Source organism: Hoplias malabaricus, chromosome 4 (assembly GCF_029633855.1).
Source record: "Hoplias malabaricus isolate fHopMal1 chromosome 4, fHopMal1.hap1, whole genome shotgun sequence".
Taxonomy (NCBI): Eukaryota; Metazoa; Chordata; class Actinopteri; order Characiformes; family Erythrinidae; genus Hoplias; species Hoplias malabaricus.
In genome coordinates this window covers 26,423,257-26,438,898 of record NC_089803.1, presented here as the reverse complement: position 1 = coordinate 26,438,898, position 15,642 = coordinate 26,423,257, and the positions used below count along the sequence as shown (strand labels likewise).

At 40.0% G+C, this 15,642-nt stretch overlaps 2 protein-coding genes and 1 long non-coding RNA gene across 3 annotated transcripts in view; 1 reads left to right on the top strand and 2 right to left on the bottom strand.

Annotated features, from left to right (window-relative positions):
- LOC136693923 (uncharacterized) overlaps positions 1 to 15,642 on the top strand; it is a 47,698-nt gene that overhangs the window by 2,731 nt on the left and 29,325 nt on the right. The window contains exon 2 of the long non-coding RNA XR_010802130.1: positions 11,383 to 11,466. This is a non-coding gene — a long non-coding RNA (uncharacterized lncRNA). The remainder of the gene's footprint in view (positions 1 to 11,382; positions 11,467 to 15,642) is intronic.
- myod1 (myogenic differentiation 1) lies at positions 169 to 2,185 on the bottom strand. The gene is made up of 3 exons (XM_066667867.1): positions 1,569 to 2,185; positions 815 to 887; positions 169 to 460 (listed from the first exon to the last, which is right to left on the bottom strand). The coding sequence occupies exons 1-3, from the start codon at positions 2,079 to 2,081 to the stop codon at positions 216 to 218; spliced, it is 831 nt and encodes a 276-aa protein (XP_066523964.1). The 5' UTR covers positions 2,082 to 2,185; the 3' UTR covers positions 169 to 215.
- On the bottom strand, positions 4,246 to 9,262 carry zgc:172145 (Ferritin light chain, oocyte isoform-like). The gene is made up of 3 exons (XM_066669901.1): positions 8,887 to 9,262; positions 6,248 to 6,394; positions 4,246 to 4,807 (listed from the first exon to the last, which is right to left on the bottom strand). The coding sequence occupies exons 1-3, from the start codon at positions 9,052 to 9,054 to the stop codon at positions 4,511 to 4,513; spliced, it is 612 nt and encodes a 203-aa protein (XP_066525998.1). The 5' UTR covers positions 9,055 to 9,262; the 3' UTR covers positions 4,246 to 4,510.

Sequence of the window (15,642 nt, the reverse complement as noted above, 5' to 3'; positions counted from 1 at the left end):
GAAAGAAAGAAAGAAAATTAGGGGAACAATCGAATGACAAAAATGAAGAGAGAAAAGAAACAAAAAAAGCGTAAAACAAAGGAAGAAAGAGTGTAAGAAGGAAGGATGATGTACAGAGAGACAATGGGGATAGATTCACGTGTCCTGCCCCTTGTCCTGTGACGCAGGAACGGCAGAGTCCTGAAAGCTCGTCCACGCGCCTCCACGTGTATGTTTCACAGAACCTGGTAGACGGGATCGTGCGCGTGCACAGCGCTGTTGCCGGGTGACGGGGTGTTCGGCGCGGGTTCACTGAGCGCGTGCTCGTGTTGCGGGGACAGTGCGCTGCTGCTGTCTGAGGGCTCGTGCGCGGAGAGCGGCGGACAGGCGGGAGGCGCTTCGGTAGAAATGCGCTCCACGATACTGGAGAGACAATCCAGACTGGACACCACCGAGGATTTAGAGCTGCTGCGCACATCTCCTGAAAAAAAAAAAAAACACCTGTTAGCATTTAACATTAACACAACCCAAGGAAATACGAATCACTTTTTAACAGAAAGATTTATTTATTATAAATATTTTTTATATGTTTTAGTTTTTCTTCAGTTGAGTAAATGAGTGATATTTCAGTAATGAAAAAGTGTATTTTCATTTTAATTATTTATATTTTCCAACATTTTTAAACAAGGCTTTGTTGCCCTAGCTATTGTTGTGTAATTAAGGATGAATAAATGCTGAAAAATGAATTGAAAACAAAGGCCTTAAGTTAACAAAAATTAAGAAAGAATTCTTCATATTATTATTTTTGGATTTGGCGGTGTCTTGTTAATCTTACCATTGTCGTTGAAGTAGGAGCTGTCATAACTGTTTCTTCTTCTAGACGGACATGTAGGGCCGTTAAAATCCATCTGTGAGGAAATTAAATTATAAATAAGTTATTCGTTCGTGTACAAATTGATTAAAATATATACAAAACAATGTACAATATAAAAAGAAAACGCAAAATGCTACGTATTTTCCCAATTCAGTAAAAAAGTAGCTTGGAGTATATTTGTTTCCAATGTGTTCCGAATCAATCAGTACCGAATGAATTAATCAATCACATTAACACAAACACTGATTTTCATTTTACTTTGACAAGTACTGTGTGAATGCTGAGTGAACGGAATAGTAAGTTAACGGAAGAAAATATGTCAATTGAGTAATATCAGCGTTCAATGTAAAAATGTAAGGCAGCACGAATAAACTTTGGGGGGGAAAACGCTTGTTATCGTGTAATTTCAAAACACTAAGTGTATAGACTTGTGACTTGTTGACGCTAAACAGAAGAAAACGTGTTGATTTAAATTGACTTGAATGAAAATGCGTACACCACATGAACGAACGATATCAATACAGTTGGTGCTCATGTTGTGATTCCTTTTTTGTTGCAGGGAACTGGGTCTATGTGAGGTATTCCATTGAAATTAATTTTACTCTTTTCCCAGTACGTGCTCTATATTAATTTTGTTGGAGTATGTTAAAATCGGTTATCTGTCTTGGCAGTATTCCCTCTCTCTCTCTCTCTCTCTCTCTCTCGTTTTTCTCACCATGCCGTCGGAGCAGTTGGACCTGGGGCTGGACGCGTCCGAGTCGCCGCTGTAGTGCTCGAGCAGCGAGGGGCAATACGTGTCCTCGTGGCTGCGCAGGAGCGCCTGCAGGGACTCGATGTAGCTGATGGCGTTTCTGAGGATCTCCACTTTCGGCAGCCGCTGGTTGGGGTTGGCGGAGGTGCAGCGCTTCAGCGTCTCGAATGCGTCGTTCACTTTGCTCAGGCGCCTCCTCTCGCGCATCGTGGCCGCTTTGCGCCGGTCCGCGTTCGTGGTCTTCCTCTTGCACGCCTTGCACGCCCACAGCAGACAGCGGCCCGCCTGGTGGTGGCCGCTGGGCGCGCGCACGTGCTCGTCCTCTGCATGCGCGCGCTCGTCCGCCTTTAACAGGCTCACGTGCACGAGCCGCGGGTCCAGGTCCTCAAAAAAGTGCATGTCGCTGGTGTTGAAGCACGGGTCGTCGTAGAAGTCGTCCGCCGAGGGCAGTGGGAACGGGATATCCGACAGCTCCATCCCTTCTGAGCTCCACAAAAGCACAGATCAAATACACTCGAATTTTTTTTGTATGTGTGAAAACGAATTGTAGCCCTGATTTTGCCTCCTACGCGCTCTGACACCTGTCTCGAACTTTGTATTTAAAAAATCAAAACAGGCTCAGTGTCCTTGGTGAAGTGAGAGTGACTGACTGAGAGAGTCAACGTTGTAGGTCGGACTCGCTCTTGACCCTGTGCAGGCTGCAGCCACTTGTTGCTTGTGTCCTCACAAGCTGTTTATATGCGACAGCAGCCGCAAAGGGAGGTGGTCTCGGCCTCATTCACTGACCAATAGACGCGTGTGTCGAGGTGATGGGTGGGGCTTGCGTGTGTCCGGTGAAAAACTAGAGGTTACATCGAGAAGTTAATTCAAAAAACAAAATCAAAACTTCACTGGCATGAGAGCAAAGAGACAAATGCACAGAAACGTGACATGATACGAAAAAGAAAACTTATACAAATAAATAGACATCTTAATATAACGTCAACACAATTAATTCGTTTTTTAAGAATAAAAACATTTACTCGTTTTAGATTAAAAATATAATGTTTTATAAAACTCTACATTTTCCGAAGAGGACGTGTTGTGTACCTTATTTTGTCAGTAACTGTGAGGAATTCGAATTCCCATTTTGACAAACCCAGCGCTTTACAGTTTATAGTGTGTTGAGTTTTAATGGCCTACATTTACTCATTTCTGTTTCACTTTATGATTTCACTCCACCGTTAAACCTTCCACCTGAATATTTAGGGGTTCGAGCACGACGTGCTGGAAACCTTACTTTAATTGTTAGGATTTATTGTTTTTTTTATATTAATCTCGGGACCTAAAGCGTTAAATGCGTTCAGTTAATAGGGTTAGGTAATAACTAAGTATAGTTTATTACATCACCTCAAAACTGAATATCCAAAACGAAAACGTATGTAATCAATATCACTTCCCATTCAAATGACCAGTGAGATCAACGGGCTCTAATATTAGAGTTAGTTTATATGCGAATAGTCAAATGAAAATTAAGACTCGAATGTAAGGGTTGAAATATATTGTAGATATTGTCTATGTTGGTTTAGGATCATTTTTCCACCAATTTTCTTCTTTGATGATTACTCTTCAGATCACTGTGTGTGTTCAGAGTCTGTAATACAGCACTCTTAAAAAGAAAGGTACGGGTTTTTAGAGTGATGCCACAGAGGAACCACTTCCAAAAAGGGCCATTTTTCTTTAGGAAATGTGTGTGCGAGGGACCTTTAAAAGTTTTACAAATCACTCACTCGATTTAAAGCTTATTTCCCATTTATACATATTAGAAAAAAAATAGTTCTTTGTGGAACCCAAAGTGGTTCTTCTATGGTACCGCTCCAATAACCTTTTGTAGCACCTTTATTTTTAAGAGTGAACGTGGACAAAATAATATATGCCAATGAATGGATTTAATGTATGACTAAAGGAACCAAGAAATAAATAAAGCATCTGACAGAAGTGACTAATTTTAGGAGTTCATTCGGTTCACAGGCTACGTATAACATGTACTTGCCTACTTTATTTAGTTTCTCTCAAAAATAGGCATCAGCAGTCTCAAATCCTCACCAACAGATGGCACAAATGAGCCAGAAGCAGAGCAGCGTTCTTTAAAAGCCTTCTCAGAGAAACAGCATTTATTACACTTCATTAAGAGGTAGGGTCAAGTCTTTCCACCAAATAAGAAATTACAGGCCTAGACTCATAATCACATGAATACTACTACAGATTACGTGAATGTTTCTGTAAGTTTAATGTTTCATGCGTCAATACACAATAAACACGAAACATGTATAAAATAAAAACTTCGGTTTGACAAACAACATGTTCTCACTTTGGCCAGAAGATAATTCAGTCACTCATTTGAATATATGAGACCTTAAAGTAATATATGTGTCAGATAAAAAAGTTGAATAAAAATGTTAAAACTACAAAACGTTTAAATGATTTAAGTTTAATGATGTAAGAAATATTCTACAAAGTGCTCTACAAAGTTCTTCAGCATCTTTATCAATAACAATTACAATGATTCAGTTTCCAGACTTTAAATACAATAATTTACTTTTCAAAAATAGAATAATTATTTAATAAGCAAGTTATAGGAATCTGATACAAAAACACTCATATTCAGATGAATTAAAAAAAATCAACCGAAAAAAAAATGGCTTATACAATGGTGAAGTTTACACAATACTCCATACAACACTTTTAACAAAGGGGGAAAAGTGAATGAAGTAATAAAAAGTTTTTTCAAGAAATCAACAGCTCATTTCTATCAAGCATCTAAAAGAATGCATCAGATCTTAACTGTAAGGAACAGAAATTTTTAATAGGAAAGAACTGCTGATTAGTCATTTTTAGTGCATCAATAGTGTGTTTTGAGGAGAAGTTCAAGCACTCCTTGTCAGTTCCTCATACAGCTGGTCAATGAGGTACTCCCCGAATCCTCCAGCACTATTACTTGTGCAGCCCACTCTTCGAGCATTGGTCAAGAGGTCACCTAGCAGCTTGATTTTTGGTGCAAGAGGCTGTAGGAAGCGGCTCTTGACCACACTGGAGGAGTGGGGGTCACCATGCTCACGTGCTAGCTGACACAGCTCCACCATGACAGCCATCTCCTCCTTCCAGTGACCCAGCAGGAGTTCTAGCGCTGGGAGCAGAGCACACACCTGCTCTGTGCCTGGTCTCTGCACACCCAAACACAGACACACACACACACACACACACACACATACAAACAAACACCTTAGTCAATACAAAGTGAATATACCCTGTACAGTGGGCAATACAATATACATATACAGTACTGTGCAAAAGTTTTAGGCACCAGAGATTGAGCAGTAAGTGTTTATTTGCTAAAACAAACAAACAACAAACATTAGATTAAAACCAGATTACATTATTCCAGTGTGATACTCTGTGTGTGAATGTGTGCGTTTAACTTTTTCCAAATCTCTCGTGGCAGTCCGTATTATTTGAGGTTATCATCCAATACCTAGTTTTACCAGTTAATAAATAATGAGTTTAAATAATGTTTGCTGTTGATTTTACAAATTGATGCAATCAAGGAGAATCTGAACAAAACATTGTTATTCAAACTCACTCACACCTACTACTTTATAGAAAATATATATATATTTCTTATTTGTTTTATATTATTATTATGTTGTATTTACTGTGATTATATGTAACTTTATCCAAGCACCACACTTACTGAGCAGGCATTAGTTTAAATATATAGAATTATCTTAGGTGCCTAATATGTCTGCACAGTACTGCATATATATATATATAAGCATTATTGCAGTACATTAATTCCTTGGACATCATTTAATGATCAAATAAGAGTTCTTCTGCTTTAAGGAACTTTACTTTTCTGTTTAGAAATGACAATTAAGCAACACAGAGACTAGTTTTAAACACACACATGCCTTAGCCTCTCCATGCATCAGCGGATAACAAGGTGTTCCAAATTGCTGCTGATGGACCCTCACCAGCCTCACTCCAGATCAATTTTACATGAGTCATAAAACTAGGGAAGAGGAGGAGGTTGGAAAAAAAGAGAGAAGACACAGGCCGAAGTGGCAGGAGAGCCAGTGCCACAGTGTACATCTGGAACTACAATTAATGCACTGTCCTTCCGCTTTCACATTAATCTCCCCAATTTTCCGGAACTCAGGGGAAACGTATACCCTGACAGGCATTAGAGAAGAGATCCCCGCAAAGCCCACAGGGGTTTAGCCCTCTCTCTCTCTCTCTGACCCCTTCCCCCTTAAACTGCTGCCCTTTCCAGCCAAGAGGCCTTCCAAAAAAGTGAGATTTTTAAAGGTATAGAGAGACATGGATGTCTCGGTAATATGATGAGGATATCTTTTTGGCAATAACCAAGGGTACTAAAATAACTGTGAAAACTTTGACTTCCCAACAGCATAAGCATGATGCAGATGGAGCATGTGAGCAGTAAGAACACTGAGAACTCTGGTTTTCTGATTATTTTCAATATGAAAACAATCTCAACGTCTAAAACCCATAATCCTATTTGTTTCACACTAACAGTGCTGTTTTCAAATTAAAGTAAAGCTGGGCATGTTCAGCAGTTATGGAGCGTTTTAGCAAAAACATGTTACCTGAACAACTTTGCTGCAGTACTGTCCTCCACGCTCTGACATGTAATGCAACATAGCTTCAGCCTGCTTCTGCTCGCTTACAGACTCCTTTTGGAAAAACTCTGCCACACGGGGCAAAGCTACGTCATCCTGCTCAAAAATCTTAGCCTGAAATACACAACATGCAGAATATCATTTAAAAGAAAGGCATGTTAAACTGAGGTCCGTTTCATATAAACATATAGTAATCACATTCCATTATTATTTTCTGTGTAACAAAAACTGCACATCTAAAAGTCTTCTAATATCAAAGACTGTTTTATTGATTTTTTGTGATATTTTCAAACCCTGAACTTGATAAGCTGTTACAGATAATGAATTAAGTAACACATTTTTTTAGACGACAATAACTGTATATACAAATTGTATATCTAATATATAATAATATAATTATTATTTTTTTTTATTGTATAGCTAATACATAATAATATAATTATATATATATATATATATATATATATATATATATATATATATATATATATATATATATATATAATTATATTATTATATATTAGCTATATTATATATCATAGATCGATAAGCAAAAGTATAAATTAAAAAATGCTGAAATGGGTGAATATGTTATTTAGACAAAAACCATAAAACATTACACTAATCATGTATTAATGTACTAAGAAAAGAGATGGGGACATACTTATAAAAAAGGCTAAGCACCAGCTCTATGAAAGTGTCAAACAAATAAATACATTGGAATTTGAGTTCCTAACGTGTGTTTATTGATAGTCAGAAAACATGTAATTTCTTACTAATTGAAGGAGTAAGGTTTAAAAGACCGTTGGTCCCAATCCCCCCCCAACGGTGTTCGGAAACTCTAATAGGCGTCTTGTCTGTGACGTAGATGGTGGACAACAACTCTGGAAGTTGCACTTAATTTAATGTAAAATGGCGAAAAGGTTGTTTTTGGCTGCAATCATTCAATGTACAGTGGGACATCTGTGAACAAATTGCCCAAAGATTCCACAATATCCAAAAAATTTACTAAATTTGTCAACTATAAACGGGCACTTTGGAAAGGACCCTCCGCTCACTCTGTTATCTGTAGCTCATTTCACTGGCGCTTTTCCAACACTATGGGCATGTAAGGACACCAACGAAAGGTGATCAAGAGCCTCTGTAACATGGAGGTGAACAGGGTAAGGACACTCACTTCGCCTGTTTTAGTTGGTGTTAGTTAACGGTAGCTTGACTCGCTAAACTCGGTGGCTCAGATTATACTCGGCTACGTAGCTGCATTACGGAGGTTTATAGTGAACTCGGATGAATTTGAGTTCGACTTCGATCACATTTACAAGAATAACGGTACCTCTACATTTGAGTTTAGCTTATTGCTTGGCTATTGTCATGAATAATATTGGTTATTTAGCTAGATACTGTCATAACGGTGTTTTACCGCGGCGTTGTTCAGCTGTTGTCCACCAATGACGTCACGGTTGCGTTCAAGAATTTCCGTAGCGAGCTCGGGTTTTTCCGTCAATTTAATAAAATTGTCAGTTTTAAAGCAAATTAAGCGTGATAAATAATGTGAAATATTCATGGAGGTCCATTAAGTGGTGCTTAACCTTTAAACATTCCTCAACTCTGGGCTTATGTTATCTAGATAACTCTCAAATCCTTCTCTGGCTTATACACCCCTGTTCAGTTGTCCAGTTAGTTACCTTGTCTTTTCTGTTTATATGTAGAAAATAGAGCAACTTATAAAAACATTTCATTCATTGCCTGGCTGCCCTACGTTGTGGTTATATTCACCAGTGAATCCTAAACCACATTTTTATTCCATCTTAAAGCTGACAGAGACCTGTCCTCATGTTTCATGTAGAACAGCATTGCTCTAACTTTTCTTAAACACTAACATTTTTCCAAACGTTTCCAATCCTGTATCATTTTTTGGCACATTATAAACTATCCAATTCTAACATAAAGTATTTGCTGCTTTTAGTGTGACACATGAATTGACCTGTCTTGACACTTGCATGAGATGCAATTTAAATTCCCATTTATTTCATTTCCAACTATAAATGTACTTATCGGTACCAGCCTATATGTAGTATGCATATTTCCTTGTTTAGAACCAACTATATTAATGAGCACCAGATCATTTTAAAATGAATAAAACTGCATCACTTTTATATTTTCTAAAGACATTCATGGCATGTAGATATTAAGCAGAGTGTAAACTGTCTGGGTCTGAGGATGTATGAAAAGAGCACTTTAACAGGAGATTGCTGAGGTTTTTTTTCACTTTCCTGCGTAACTCACACGTTTAATCAGAGGTGTTCCGACTGGTTTCAAATGAACTGGTGCCTTTTCAGATTCCTTTACAGTACACATGACAGGGATTAGGGATTGAAATTTCACAAGCATGGCTTTTTTCCCATGGTGACTAGTGAATTGTCATACTTGTACGTTTTTATATGGATAAAAGTATATTTGTTGTAATTTCTTTTCTTACAGAAGAAAGCATTTCACACCACACCACTCTGTGTGACATTATTTACGCATTAGCCATTAGATTATGCACGAAACTTTTGGAAAATGGCTGTAATGTTCCTCTCACTGTGTCTAAGGTCTCCTCTTACCAGCGCATGGAGACGATAAGAGAACTCCATCAGAGAAGTGGAGACTCCACACAGAGCTTCCTCCACCGCTGAGGGCAGATTCTGCTTTACTTTGCTCCCGACCTGAGCTCGGTGTGTTTTACACGCGGGGACACCGCTCTTTAATCTCTTCCCTCGAGGTTCAGACATGTTCTCTCAGACACTGCTGCGGAAGATAACGCGGCTCGCGACAGTGACCTCTCGCCGAACTGTCTCCGATTTCTGAAACGTGCCGCGTGACGTCGATGTTTTCCGAAGTTGCGTGATATCGCGATCTGCGCCACAATGTCCGCGGCTTTTACAGAAGGCGAGGGATTTAACAGATTTGAGCAGCGTCAAATCGTTTCCCGTTCAAGCTCTCAACTTCATCCGGTGCGAGTGAGCGGAGGGGCACTGAGCAAGAAAAACATTCTCTATCGCCTGCACATACAGAGCTCCTCCTCAGGAAACCACACTACCCACCGCTCGAAATGAAATGACACGTTATTGGATGCAAGTGTGCAGATTTGAGCACAAAGTGAATACATGTGAAAGACTAACCTCGCCCACCCATACTGATGAACTTCAATACAATCGGTGTGAATAGTTTTCACACAGTTCTTGTGTGTTTTTTTGTTTTTGTTAAATTATTATCTATTTATAATCTGCCCCACAGCAGAAAAGTTTTCAGCATGACTGAGAAATGGCTCCCTGTTATAATAGGACAGAATTTTGCAGACACTTACTCGTCCAGCATTTCTTTTGGAATTAAAGGCTTAAACAGGAATATGGTCTCCTTTGGCTGCAGTAGCATCATCTATCTAGTGTCGCAGTCACACAGCTCCAGGGTCCTGGAGGTTGTGGGTTCGATTCCTGCTCCGGGTGACTGTCTGTGAGGAGTTGGTGTGTTCTCCCTGTGTCTGCGTGGGTTTCCTCCGGGTGCTCCGGTTTCCTCCCACAGTTCAAAAACACACGTTGGTAGGTGGATTGGTGACTCAAAAGTCTCTGTAGGTGTGAGTGAATGTGTGAGTGGGTGTGTTGCCCTGTGAAGGACTGGCACCCCCTCCAGGGTGTATTTCTGGCTTGCTCCCAATGATTCCAGGTAGGCTCTGGACCCACTGTGACCCTGAATTTGATAAGCGGTTACAGATAATGGATGAAAAACGAGAGAAGTTGTGATGTTGGATAAATAGTTCTGGGTCACAAACAAAATGACTGAAGCTCCATCACTCAAAAGAACACCGTTGTTATTCATTCATGAAATTTTTGAAACTTAATTCAGACTCTGCTTCATCCTGTTTAGGGTTGCAGTGGGTCTAGAGCCCACCCGGGATCGTTGGGCACAAGGCAGGAACACATCAGTCCATCACAGGTCACCACACACTCACACACTCACTCAAACACTCACACCTGTGGAAACTATTGAATGTTCAGTCCACCTTCCAGCACGTTTTTGGACTGTGGGTGAAAACTTCGGCATGTGCTTTTAACACACAACCCCAGGACCCTGGAGAGATGTGACAGTAACATGGCCTGTTTAGCATAAATGCTGGCCCCTCAAGGTGAGCTCATGTGCACTTGCTCCAACAAGTCCCATTATACCAGCAGAATATTTCTTTCTACATATTGTGTAAGTTGTGTGTGCAGTAAAAATGCAGTGAGCTTTAAAAACTTATTCTTTTACTTATTTACTTTTACATGATTGCTAGTAGTGCTAGTGTCGCAGTCACACAGCTCCAGGGGCCTGGAGGTTGTGGGTTAAAAGCACATGCCCAAGTTTTCACCCACAGTCCAAAAACGTGCTGGAAGGTGGACTGAACATTCAATAGTTTCCACAGGTGTGAGTGTTTGAGTCAGTGTGTGAGTGTGTGGTGACCTGTGATGGACTGATGCTCCGGTTTCCTCCCACAGTCCAAAGTCCAAAGATGTGACCGTAGGTGTGAGTGTGTGTGTGTGTGTTGCCCTGTGAAGGACTGGCGTCCCCTCCAGGGTGTATTCCTGCCTTGCGCCCAGTGATTCCAGGGAGGCTCTGGACCCACCGTGACCCTGAATTGGATAAGCACTTACAGATAATGGATGGATGGATGGATGATTGCTTTCAAATGGACGAATGCCTGATTATGCAGATCAGTAGGCAACACAGGTAACCTCTGTAGAGCAATGTTCATAAGGCTACATGACACCTGATTTAAAGTTACATGAACAAAAATCTACAAATATTGACTTCAGGTGGTGTTATCTGTCATATTCACTTTTATTTTATGGGTCTGTTTTAATTGTTAGGAAGGGGTTATGTATGGTGATTGCTGTGGATGCTGCAGAGCTTCTTGTTTATTTCATGCTTTTCTATTGTTTCTAACTAGGACTTGTTACTAGGATTTTTCCCCAGTGAAAAACCAACAACTACAACAACAAAATGACGTTGTATTAAATGGTGCATCAATTTATTTTATGATTTATAAATGTTAATTTTTATTTCATGAATATATCACGTTTCAGGTTCTGAAAGATCTGTTTTAATACAGTCACCATGGATGAGCTGGTGTATGATACAGTGGGTGCTGAAGGAAGCTTACCAGTGAGGTATGTTGTTAAGGATCATAATCCGGCTGGGCAGATGAGTCAGTATTGTATATAATGGCTGTATAATTGTGGCAGTATTTATATAATGGCCAAACGCCATAACGATTTAAGGGGGTTTAATTTTTTGTAAATAAGTTGTGTACTTAATCTCATAAAAAACACAGATGACAAAAAGCAATGCCCCATTCTTCGGCATGTTATTTAGATAAGATAATATACTGCTGAAACACTTGCCCTATTTCTCTGTCTGTGGCCCTCATCCCCCATCCTCTACCCAGTGGGTCCTCTCCTGTTTCAGCCGTGGCCGGTGTTGCTGTGGTCTCTCTGGGCTGTGAGTGATGTGAGGGACTGGACAGACCCTAGGGGCCCACTGGGCCCTGAAGGAAGAAAGGAGAACACCCAGATTATAGGCAGGGCTGGGTCACCACCATGTCTTGACCTCTGCTCTTTAAGGTGTTTAGATAATCACCTTGTCCGGGTTTATGTAAGTGTAACAAATTGCAGATCCAAAAACAGGGCTGAAGTTTTGATGGCTTGTTTGTAATGAATTTGAGGTAAACCTTTTGACAATTGCAATGAAAATAACAGGGATCAAGTTTCTCAGCAACACTCATCATTATTAGCATCATGCATTGTGAGGATGATGATGATGATGACGATGATGAGTGTCCGTGCTTGGGTGTGTGTGGGGGGTATGCTGAACTGCAAAACTGTGTTTTTTTCTGAACGATGAAGTGACAAAGTTTGTCCTACTTTTGGGAAGCACACTTGCAGACCTCCCTGTAGAATGCCACCTGCCTTTTGTCCATGTTTTGTCTCTGGCTGAGTTGTAGAACTGTCTCTTGGCGCAGCTGTCAAAAGACTCCAAACATTTTTGCCAGTCTGTTCTAAAGATATTTTTTTCTTCCACTTTTGCACTTTCAGGCATATTTTCTAAAACCAGACATAACAGAATGTATGGAAACAGTAGCACAATTGTTTTAATGATATGTAGCCATTCAGTAAAGCCATCTATAAGGAGGTCTAATATTATTGGTTCTGGTATTCAAAAAAAATCAAGAAGGCAGAGAGTATACACATGCCACTGTGTTATTAAAATGATAATTCACACATTAATCATGGATGTTCAATCAAATACATGTTTGGAAGTGTACAGAATCTTTGATTATATGAGAACTCTCAGCTGGTACAACAGACCTCTCAAGTATCTATCTTTATTTGTTCATGTCCCTATCCCACCACATGTCCATGAGCAGAGATTCCTGGTTTAAGCTGGATTGAGATATTTGTCAGCTAATTGTTTAATCACTCTGATCCCAAAATAACGGAGCTTGGCAATGCCTGGGCTAGTGGGTTGACTGAACTGAACCTGAGTTAGTCTGCTAACCTTTAAATCTGTCACTGCAGTTTACCAGCTGATTAATTGTGGTTGTGAGTGAGGGGGAGACCCCCTTTCTTCACACCTGCTTTGGGCTGTAAAGATGGTGCTTTGACGCACCAAGTGACAACAAGCTCAGCTCTGTACTGGGACACCTAAGACTCTAGATTACATTACCAGTGAATTACACTTTGTACAACAGTGAAAAGGACACACAAACATGGGCATGATGCAGTGGAGTGCTTATTACTTGCCAAAACCTAGATTTACATTTCTGACATTCAGGAGCCAGTCCAAAGGACTGTTTTACTTGCCTAACCTCTGCTCTCAAGGCCTGCTCTGCTGAGGCCTCTGATGCCCCTGTCTGCCCTGTCTAAAGAAGCCATGGGATTGTCTTTTCTTTTTCATAGCCTGGATTGACTTATAGCGGCTAGACATCCCCTCATTTAATGCTATCCAAACATACCCCAGTTAAACAGAGAGGCTTAGCTTTTTCTCCCTCAGGGATATCGCTTTCTGACCAGTCAGATGATGCTGCTGTCAGCTTTTAATTAATATTTACAGCTTTTAATGAACCTGCTTCTTTTTGGGTATGGATAATAGGCTAAATGATTTTGATTAAGTAAGTTATTTGTGTTGGATATGTACTGCCTTGTTCTTGGCAGTCAAACAGAGTACACCTCATTGTGACTAAATATTGATATCAGTGAAAATGTCACCAAATAGAAATGTTATTAAAGAAATAATGCCTATCCCATTATCAACATTAGATTTAATTAATCTCTATCTTCTCCCATCACTCACAGATTAGCCATCTGAAAAAACGTCTTTCTATATTAGTTTCTGCATTTCTCATTATGTAAATGTGATTTGTAAAGTCTGTCTTCCTGTGGTTTATAATTTCATTTGTGGCACTATTTCTGATGCCGCTGATACCCTGAGCATCAGGGAGAATCTACTGAGTAGATTCTCAGTACACCGCTGCTGGAATGTGGCCTTTCCCATTTTAATGCCTGTCTCTCATTGTGAGCCTCAGAAAATAATATGGAGCTCATGCACATCAGATGTCTTTGAAATCCTTCTTTGCTTCTTAATGGAAACCCCCCCCCCCCAAAAAAAAACAGGGCTTCCTATATGCCTGGTTTTTGTTCTGATAGATATTTTACACAGCCTTTACATGAGGTGGAAGTTCTTTAATATTTAGAAGGTTTTTTTCACACATGCCCATTTCCTTTATTGAATCTTTATTTAAAACCAGTGTTTTCTCTGTGGTATTGCATCATCTTATTCCATGTTTCTCTCTGTGGGTCAGTAGCGGTTCCTGCCAAATCTCTCAGGCAAAAACTGCTAATGTGACTGGTTCATTGGACAAATTAAGAGCTAGCCATTTAGACAATTGGCACATTTCACTATACATATAATATTATAATCTGTAGCAGTGAACACACACACAAAAACTAGTGGCTGTGAACTTACACCCAGAGCAGCAGGCAGTCGTCCCTGGCACCCAGGGAAGTTCAGTGCCTTGCTCAAGGGCACTTCAGCCATGGATGTTCCTGCCAGTCCTGGGGCTCTAACCAGCAATCTTCCTGTAACAAGCCTGGTCCTCTAACCTTTAGGCCAAGGCTACCCCCTTGTTGTCTGTTATCACTTCATTTAAAAATAACACCAGTAACCAATAGATTCATACATCTTTCTCTTTATCTACATAAGGTACTGTACCTGTGGAGAGCTTTATCCAGGATTTTTTTTGCCTCTACAGTGAATCAACAATCAACTGTGGTCTTGTGGGTTTGAGTCCCGCTCCGGGGGACTGTCTGTGAGGAGTTTGGTGTGTTATCCTTGTTTCTGTGTGTGTTTCCTCCGGGTGCTCTGGTTTCCTCCTGTGGTCCAAAAACACACGTTGGTATGTGGATTGGTGACTCAAGTGTCCATAGGTGTGAGTGAATGTGTGAGTCGCCCTGTGAAGGACTGACGCCCCCTCCAGGGTGTGTTCCTGCCTTGCGCCCAGTGATTTGGGTTAGGCTCTGGCACCACCGCGACTGGATAAGTGCTTACAGATAATGAATGATTTTAACCAGAGATGTAGGGCACCACATCAATGTCAAAACTAGAAAGCACAAACCTCCAGGTTGAAAATATAAACCTGCAAGTTTAAACCATTTGTATGTATGTAAATATTGCTTTCTCAAGTGCAAATGTGAAACTCATGAGCTCAGATGGAAGGAAGTTCATGTGCACTGGTTACAATATTGCTCTCCAACTGTCTTAATTCATAACCAAGTGTCTTTTACTCTCTCTCTATTTAATTTTTTTTCCCATGGCCTCTTTCTGCTCTTGAGAAAAGTTTTTTTTTGCACTTGAATTTTGTGGCTCAAGTCTCCTGTTATTATTATTATTATTATTATTATTATTTTCTTTTGACTGCCTGTCTAGTATGAGTTGAAGCAATTTCCAGAAAACAAACATGGAGGACATGTTTTGAAATTGGAAAATTAAAAACAGGACACAACTCCTTATCCAATCTCTGGTTTGAAAACAGAAAAGAAAATGACAAGGAAATAAAACAGGAAAATGCTCTGTTTGTCTGTTTGTTTTCTGGGTCAGTGCTCTGGGCGACTTGAGATTCATTCTCTTTGTTCTTATCATAGTTTTCCCCAGCACAGCACCAGAGCCATAGAGTCATGTTTATTCCACCGTTAATCCACTTTCCTTGTAATTTTTCATTTTCAAACCAGAAATTTTATAATGTGTCATCTCCTGTTCAATTTCCCATTTCTGTATGAAGTTTGAATGAC